Source organism: Symphodus melops, assembly GCF_947650265.1.
Source record: "Symphodus melops genome assembly, chromosome: 14".
NCBI classification, from domain to species: Eukaryota; Metazoa; Chordata; class Actinopteri; order Labriformes; family Labridae; genus Symphodus; species Symphodus melops.
The window spans coordinates 11,351,408-11,360,795 of NC_136704.1; the positions used below are offsets into that span (position 1 = coordinate 11,351,408).

Below are 9,388 nucleotides of genomic sequence, written 5' to 3' on the forward strand. Positions count from 1 at the left end.
TGCATCCAAGGCCAATTAACTATACATACTTCTTGGGTATTTAGACTCATTAAATAATTCTGTTAATATAAATTCCTGTGCCGGTATCTTTAGACCAAAACAAGAAGCTTTTCTGTAAACTTCTTCACATGTATGTACAGTTGAAATTGAAAATGCACAGGTGAGTATCTACACACTGGATAACATTGCTGTACATGTCATCTAATGTAGAACCCTATTTCCTATAGTCATTAAGTAAAAAACACCAGTTGAGAAAAATGTGTATAAATGTTCTTGAGTCGCTCGTATCTCGTATCACTGAAGAACCAGTGTCAGCTTCATCTTCTTTCTTTGAAATAAACACTGGCACTAATGTAAGTGACACATGTATACACATGATGGATCCAAATGAATAGGGCAGCCCAGACTCAGTCAAGTGCTGTTTAGTTTTTGTCTAGCAGTGCTACTTTTTTTTTTTTTTTCCAGGACTCCTAATCAAATATGCCTAAGGCCACAGGATGGATAAACACACACATACACACACACAGCTTGGCAACATTTCAACTCTTCTCTCAGCGGTGCAAAGGGAGAGAATAAGGGTTTGGCTGATAATACACACACACACACAGGAAACACTGGACTCGAGGAGAAATGTCTCAGTTTGTTTTAATGTAAAAACAGTGGTACCCTTCCGCACAAACACGTGGTTAGCAAACGATGGCAGTTGACCTTTAAATGGATTGTTGTATACTGAAGCAAATGTCTTCATAATTCCCCAACGTGCCACAAACCGATCACACAGATTCCACTTATTTTTTTAATGAATCAGGGCACAGTCAGATATAAATGACCAATAAACAAAATGAGACTTTGATCAGGACAATGATTATATGAAACAACATTTTTGCTCTGCCTTACTGGCACGTGCGGGGGCAGATTTGCCTTTTAGTCGTCTTTTTTTTTTTGTTGTGGTGGGGGACCAACATTCATTTCAGAAATGATAGTTAACATGTCGCTCTGTGCTCTTCTCTTCCAAATTGTCAGTTCCTTTCTTTCCCAAACCACTCTTTAGTGTCACGTCATTTCCAGTGCAAAACTGTGCGATTTGGTTCGCTAAGGCGCTGGCTTCCCTTTAACGTCTTAAAGGTCCTCAGTGTCATCCTCATTATTGGGAATGTTTCTAAGAGCTTTGTAGCTGGTCTTTTTTTTCAAGAACCCACTGGCATTGATCCACTAAAACAGAGTTACAGTTCCTTCAGTTAGTTGCAGATGGTTTGAGCTCTTTCAGTTGAGTAGTACATCACTTGTGTACAGGAAACTAGATGAAACAACTCAGTCACCACTGTTTATCCGTGCTCTTGCTGAATCTGATTGGCGTTTCAACCCGCGTTCAGCCATCCTTCACTCAGTGGTGGTGTTGAAGAGGCTTGTAGCCGGGGCATGCGCTTCAGCATTTCCCCTGGGACGGCTGGGCCGACTCTACATCTGAACAGATGTACAATCTGCCAGCTCAGGTCTTCAGCTACGCCGCTGGGTGCCGTCTATACGTTCTGTGAAAGAAATCGCACTTTCTTTCCCGTCAGCAGCAAGCTCCTGAGGTCCTTGATGGAGGGAAGCTTCATTTTGTCTTTGTTTTTACTGTAAACATTCAAGAAGATGCCAAAGAGCACCAGAAGGCCGCCCCAGACGTATCTAAGGAGGGAAAGACAGAAAGTTCAGATTGTTGTTCTACATGTAGAATAAAAAGGGGTGTGTGCAAACAAACTTGTTTATGCTAATCATTGTCTTTTGTAAGATCTGGCCAGGGACAGCAGATGAAAATTAGCCTTTTGGCTAACTCTTAAATTTTCTTTTTTAATATGCTTTGTCCTTGTAAAATAAAACAAATAAAATAAAAACAATGGCAGACTAAAAAAACAGATTCGAAGCAAACCAAATAATGAAATCATCTGATTTGTGTGGAATTGAGTAGAATTCATTGAACTTTAACTACATTATTAATCATACTATCCAGTGAGTAGATATATTAGATATTATAAAATAATGTGTAAACGTGAGGGGAGCAGACAGCCTAGCGGGGTCGCTCTACATGTACGGAGGCTATGATCCTCCAGGCAGGCGGCTCGGGTTCAGCCTCTGGATCCTTTCCTGCATTTCATTCCCCACCATATTCTCTCCCTCTCTTCCTGATATCCTTTCAAAATAAGGCAAAAGGCATAAAAGAAATCTTAAAAAAAATAAATAAGAGAAGCAAATAAACTTAGATGAAAACTATACAATTCTTATTTTTTCATCTTTAAGATTTGTTTGATGGAATAAAACATGGTTGTCTGAGACAGAAAAACTAATTCAAAAAAGATTTCTGATAAATTATTGCAGATTCTTCTGGGACAAAGATATATGATCGTTTATCTGCTTTGGCCTTGAACCACCGCTGTGTTTTTTTAAAAAAAAATTACAGGACGCATTTACAGCACTTAGAAGAAAAGAGGGAATTCTTTTGGGGTTAATCATTTTTGACAGCGTGACATTTAACTGTCATTCAACACTTAACCAAGACACTTCGTGTTCAGGTTGGTTTTATTTAACTGTTTTCACTTGTTATATATGACCTTGTATAATTTTCTAATTATAATTAACTGCGTTACTGAGCAAACTCTGCATGTCTCGCTTATCACTTTTTCTTTGGTTTAAAAGCATAAACTGCAGCCAGGAAAGTCACGGTGTGTCCAGAAATGTTGGAAGACACCAGCTGAAAGGAAAGAACAAAGTTGGCTCTGAGGTTACAAAACAAGGTTGTAATGTGGGGTCTGTTTGTGTGTACGAGTGTCCAAAGTCATGATGCAGAATCATAGCAACAGAGGCGCAGCACCGAGTGGATGGTGAGAGAGCGAGAAGGGGAGAGAAGTTAAAGTCTTGAAATGGTCAGAGGACATGAAAGACCAGGGCCAGGGGAGCTGAACAGAGCTTTGTTTGTTCAAAGGAGAGGTCAGTGTAGACAACAGTTGTTCTTCTTAATGAGGGCGAAAAGTGAGCAAAGTCAAAAGGTGAGCATACTTACTGAAAAGTGAAAGGTTTCGCAAAGAACATGAAGGAAAGTATGATAGTCATGGCCTTTCTCCCAGTGGTCACTGCAAGACAGTAAAAACACTTTTTTATTACAAATCAAATCTGTGTGAAATGTTCAAAATGCAATTTCTAGTTCAACATCAGTTCATATGTTTTTATTGCTTTTACCTGAACTTGTGTTTTTCTTTTTAGAATATATACACTATATTGTACATACTGGCTCTTTTAAATAAAGGAAACAAAATGCGTCGCTGACCTGTGACGGCAACCAGAGCTCCAAACAGTTTGATCAAGGCCAGCACGAAGGAGATGCCGAAGTAACCCGTAAGAGAGAAGAAGAAGGCGTAACCGTACGTCTTGACAGGATGCTGGGAGGAAGAAGAGGGTAATCAAACTTCATAATATGTTTGGAGAAAAGCGTCTTGTCAGGAGTAAGCACTTTAATCGTGTTTCTACAGGTCCATACAGAGTTAAAGGTAATGCTTGTTATACTTTAGGAGCCGTTTAACTGAAGACGGTACGTGGCTGTGTCTCTGGAGGTAGAGATGAAGCGCTGCAGTCGTCGACTGATTTAAAGATCAGCCGACTTGAGGATGCAAACCCCAAAATAAGTGAGTGTGATGATGCATTAGACTGCACAATCTACCGCCTGTGAATGTGTGTGTGTGTGTGTGTGTGTGATCATGATAATGGTTTCTTGCATGGATACAAACTTTAAATATCGGAAAGGGAAAAAAAGGCACAACAAATAAAGCACAGTTACTAATTCAAGAATCTCTAAATAAAAATGTGAAACCTCTGAAGTTAATTTAATTTAAGGTCATAAGAAAAAAAAAAAAGGTGCATACTAAAAGCATTCAGCCTCAGTGATAGCAGTCTGTTGTCACCCACCAAGTTCCAGAAGCATCCAGTCTTTAAGTCTTAATATATACCCACCTCTGAGCAGAAGGCCACTGCAGGGCCGAGCCCGCCCACACAGAGCAGACCTGTGAGTATGTAGACGAACCCGATGGAGTACGAGTAGAGCACCTGTCAACACAAGGCCGTGTGAGCAGTCAGTGACATCACACGCAGTTAAATCATCATTCAGAACTATTATTCGACTCCAGAAAAAAAAAAAAAAAAAAAAAGGCAAAGTGATGACATTTTAACTGCACAGCACTCAAATCCGCGATGCTTCACGTGTTTAAAAACAGCACATGTACTGCACTTAGGTACCATTTCAGAGTTGGAGCCGTTATGGAGCTTCATGGCTTTCTCCTGCACGTTTCCAATGGCGGCGTCAGCACACAGCGCCAGGGAGATGAGGAGAACACCTGCACATATAAAACATCAAACTCAAAACATGTGTATCTGAAGAGAGGAGCCAAAGATGCGATGTAGGACTCCACATTTCATTCAGAGGTGTGATACTTTCTTTACATTTCAGTAAAAGCAAACATAACCACGAGAATATATCATTAAGAACATTTTTATGGACGAGAGAATCTCCATGAAAACGTTGGAGTCTGTTTTAAAAAAACAACAACAAACAAACAAACAAACAAACAAATAGTACCTGTGGGGTTGAAGTTAGGGGCCACTTTGCTGTCAGCGAGCGTAAACCAGATGAGTCCCAGACTCATGCAGAGAGCAGCGGACACATCAGCCAGGTTATAGCGTTTACCTGGAACACAGAAGCAGTGACTCATTTGAAACATCTATCGGCAACTCAAAGAAGAAAAAAAAAACTATGAACAAGAGGTTAAGCCAGCGTGAAATCTCGAACAGAAATCTGTGAAACTTGTTCAACCGGCCTGAAGCTTTCCGCAACATCCAAAACACAAAGACACTAAGCTATGAGGAGGAAGGCGACTGGCCCTCCAGCTCATCCTGCAAAGACAGCTTCGAACCATTAGCCACCTCTTTTTAGGTCAAAGGAGATGAGGTTAAAACATTGACAGGAAGTTTTTTTTACAATGGGTTTGTTGACAACTCGAAGTTTCTTTTTGGGGGTAGTGCACAAGAGAGCAAGAAAATAAAAGTTTGGAGGAAAACAACAGGATGAAGGAGTCTTCAGAAAACAGGCTGACGGATAGATGCCTAGAGGATGACAAGGGGACGGAGCGTCAGGTTGGCCGTGGTCGCCTTTGATTCCCCGCCTCGCCTTTGAAGGCCCTCAAATCAGATGCAACTCCACACCCCTTCCTTCATCCGTCCATCCTTCTCTCTCCCTCTCTCACTTTCTTTCCTCTTTGCATTCCAAGTGAACAAACTCGGGTTTTCCACACGACCCCTTCAGGGACCGTGATCCTCACATCTACCTATCCAGAGAGAGACAGGCCGAGATGCAGAGAGGCAAAAACACTGAAAACCTGTCTGACGGGAGGACAGTGAACCTTTAAAAGGGGGGGATGGTCTGCGGATGAAAGGACAGAAAGAACCAAAGGCAGCGAGAAACACAGCCAACTGTGCTCTGACAACTGAAAACAACAGACATGTCATTTCTAATCCTGACGCAACCTTTTTCCCCCTCATATAATAAGTTAAAATTCTGATTTATGGAGACTTTTAAAAAAAAAAAATTCTGCCAAGAAAGCAACCTCACCTGCCACTGATTAATAAGAAGACGATTACCTCGTGCCCTTTGTTTTCCACTGACACTCACTCGAGTAAACACGAGATTTAAAAAAAAGTAGAATTAAAATAAGGAAATATGAAATAAGTTACTATAAACAACGTACGCTCTTAAATATTTTCAATAATCCTCATCCTCTTTTGTGACCAGCTCTTTCCTTTAAAACAATGTGAGTATGAAGAGAGTGAAATGTGGCTTGACAACAAATAAAAATCCAACCTCAAACGCACATTACTGTGTGTGTGTGTGTGTGTGTGTCCACGTTCGACTTAGGGGCTGTTACCTGTCGAGTCGAGATGGCGGAGTTGTCTCATGTCTTTGACAAACATTAGCGTAATAAGTGAGGACAGATTAACGATCGTGTTGAAGACAGTAACGGGGAAGAACTCGTCAGACCGGCTCCCTGCATGTTAAAGGACAATGAAAGAGCCCAAAATGACCCCAGCTGGATACCGCTTAAAGTCTTCTTATGCAGTCGTCCATGAAAACGTCCACAGAAAACTAAAGAGAAAAGTCGCCGTAGTCACATCTCCAGGGTGGCACAAAAATGTTGTGAAGAAGAACGCAAATGAAGCATCCAGCACAGGTGAACATGAGGCTTCATCAGCAGAGTCTGTGCTGACATTAACACACACACACACACAGTCAGCTCACCTTGTATAAACACTCCTCCAATCATGACTGGGATGAGCTTACAGCACTTGAAGATGACCTGCGTCGGATAGTTCAAGTAGCCCAGCGACGTGTTGGACAGCCCCATCGTGCCCACTGTTAAAAAAGCTATGATCATATAGGTCTTCCCCGGTATCCTGGAGGACCAACATGAGGTAGTTTAGAAACTAAAATCACTCGTAAAACAGAAGAATGTATGTCAAATATTCATAGCGCATTAACCACATGTTGTAAAAACAGCCATGACGCTGAATAAACACACTGTTCTCTGTGAGCAGGAAGTGTTTACCTTCTGCGTTTGTCCTGCGTGAGCTGAAGCTCCACCAGTCCAAATGTAGAGTAGAAGCCAAACTGGACCAGAGTGAGGTACCAACCAAAAGGTTTGAAGCCCTCCACGGAAAATATCAACTCCTGGTTGGAGGAACAAATAAAGACAGGATTCTGAAGCCCACTGAATCTGCAGTCTGACCGACACACAGAGCCGACTGTGTAATTTCACTGTGGCGGAGCTTTAACGATCTGCTTCTACATATTTGATCTATGAACGTGTCTGCGTGACTCTTCCAGTTACCTGCAGGTATCCATAGATGAGGTAAAAGACGAAGACTCCGGCCACACAGATGAGGAACTGTGTGGGGGGACTGAAGCTGCTCAGGTTGATTCCTAGGACTCTCAGCTCCTCCACGGACTTGATGTGGGGGGACATCACCTCTGTGGATGACGGGATGGAAATCGATATATGCTTCCGTGAACTGTTGTAGCCCACCAGGCCGTACTTGCCACTCATCGTGTCTGTGGCTGCTGGCAGCTGTGGAAGAAGGAGGACGTCGTCACTGATGGTGTCTGACTTGTTCGGCCCTCATGTAAAGACTCAATGTGCAGAGTAGAAGCTAACATAGCGTGCCCACCTTTAACATAACTTACACAACACATTGAGATCAGATATTTCTTGATTTGAAAATAAAGTAGTCATGATAGTGATAGTAAAGAACAGGTCCGACCTGTTGAGGGAAATCACAGTGAAAATACACACTATCGTGACGCCAGTTCCTTTATTTAATTTCAATAAACAAACGGTGGATCATGCAAAGACATCTCTGTCAGTGACGGATGTCAGTCTCTGACACACGAAACATCAGCGACAAACTTTAGTGAGGCACAATGTGACATTAAAAGCATCACGTTGATTCATGTTTACACTGTTACAGCAGTATGACACGTTTAAAAAAAAGTCTTGTATTAAAGTCTCAGAGACTGTTCAGAGACTGATTGCATTTAAGAGCTGATGATATCATCAAATATCATGATTAATCACCAAACCTGTAATGAACTAGAGTGAATATTTGTGCTGTACGTTAGTGTTTATCAATCCCTCCGTGCAGCTTTAACTCTTAAAGTTAAAGAGGTAAAAAAAAAAAAAGAGTAGGAGAAATAAGACCTTTAGTTCTGTATTCACATCGTCTCTAACTCTGACCCTCACGTAAACATTAATCACCTTATAGACTGATGCTGTCTTCATTTTTCACACATGTAAGAGGTTTGTTTTGTTTGAATTAAGTGACGTAACATCCCGGCTTCAATTATCTTAACTCCGTTATCACAAACTCACACAACTAAAAGACAAACGTTCAGCTTGACAGGAAATGTCCTATTTTAAAACAACTACTTTTAGCGACACATGTTATCACAGACTTTGATTTCTTTTCCAAACAAGCAAGAAGCAAGCTTGTTACCTTCACCAACACTTCCGGGGTTCTTTGCGTCAGTTTATCTTCTTCTTCAGAGGCGATACCGTTGCAGATAATTTCCCTGCGCGTGCCCGCTTCCTCTTTCGATTATTTCGGACATTTTCACGATCTCTCTTTCAATGACAAACAGCAGAAACACAAGAGAGAAACGTGTTAGCCTACGAGGAGCTGCTTGCACTCGCTGCAGCCAACAACTTCCGGTCCACTCCGACCTCTGAACTGTGATACTATTGGTCGGCAGAGACACGTGGTGCAGCAGGTGGCTCAGTAGTCGACACGACGTTACAGTCTGTTTTAATGATGCTAAGTAAGAATGACGTGGGAAATGAACAAGGAATAAAACGTTTAGAAAACATTAAATATGTCAAAAGAGTACAGGCTTGTGTATGTGATGAAGGGTCTGCTGTCACTTATGGACTTTAAATTCAAGTTAAAGTTGTGTGTCCATTTGTTGTCGTTCCCATCAGTCAATGGCTTTTTCACGTGTTGTTCCTCTTTTCCCGGAAAACAAAGGCATGCAATATGTCTTTATTTAATGGACCAGTTATCATTTACATAATAGTCAGAGTGATAAGAGCCCACAGTTTGCAGTGACTGATGATGAAGCTGAAGGAGAAGCGCAATGGACAGAAGGTAAGTCATGCCATTCATTTGTTTGGAAATGTATGGACTTTATTCATACTTGTTTTATTTGACAGTTGCATTTGTGTGTAAAATATATATATATATATATATTTTTAATTACCCCCCCCACAGAATTATTGATATATTAACTGTTTTACTGAAAAAGAAAGTCATTTTGAAGAGAGACAGGCATTGTTGGGAGGAGAGAGTGGGGGTGGCAGGGGGAGTGTGTGTGTGTGTGTGTGTGGGGGGTTTGATCCCATGGCTGCTTATGACTGTTAAGGCCTTGTTCCCATTGCACCAATTGTATGTTGTTAGTTTTGCCAGACTGGACACAAAAAGCCTCATGACCACATGCGCAGGGAGTTTCGAATGCAGATCCCTACAGATCCGATTCAATATGAATGTCTGAACGTCTTGGTCGCTTCAATGTGTCTTCCGCGTCGCTTGCAACACGACACATATAGACAATAAGAAAAAGAAAACAGCAAGAATAAATCGTGGAGCAAAACGACAGCCTCCGGACCAACTGCTCAACAAGATTGTTTGCGTCAGAAACAGACACGTTTCTCTGTCAACCATTTTGCAGTTGTATTTCCTGGGTGGAACCTGTTACCATGGATATCAATGGGGAGCAGACCATGTCAATATGGACTGGCAGATTGAATCTGGTCACTTT

At 41.6% G+C, this 9,388-nt stretch overlaps 1 protein-coding gene across 2 annotated transcripts; it reads right to left on the reverse strand.

Moving 5' to 3' along the window:
• Positions 1-628: 628 nt before the first annotated feature.
• On the reverse strand, positions 629-8,348 carry slc35b3 (solute carrier family 35 member B3). 2 transcript variants are annotated; one of them, XM_079360685.1, is made up of 10 exons: positions 8,071-8,348; positions 6,909-7,145; positions 6,627-6,748; positions 6,320-6,474; positions 4,607-4,714; positions 4,267-4,364; positions 3,985-4,077; positions 3,305-3,416; positions 3,041-3,110; positions 629-1,671 (listed from the first exon to the last, which is right to left on the reverse strand). In XM_079360685.1, the coding sequence occupies exons 2-10, from the start codon at positions 7,122-7,124 to the stop codon at positions 1,521-1,523; spliced, it is 1,125 nt and encodes a 374-aa protein (XP_079216811.1). In that variant the 5' UTR covers positions 7,125-7,145; positions 8,071-8,348; the 3' UTR covers positions 629-1,520. The 2 variants fall into 2 exon arrangements, with proteins under 2 accessions (XP_079216811.1, XP_079216812.1); XM_079360686.1 differs by having other exon boundaries at positions 1,528-2,173.
• Between the last annotated feature and the right edge of the window lie 1,040 nt (positions 8,349-9,388).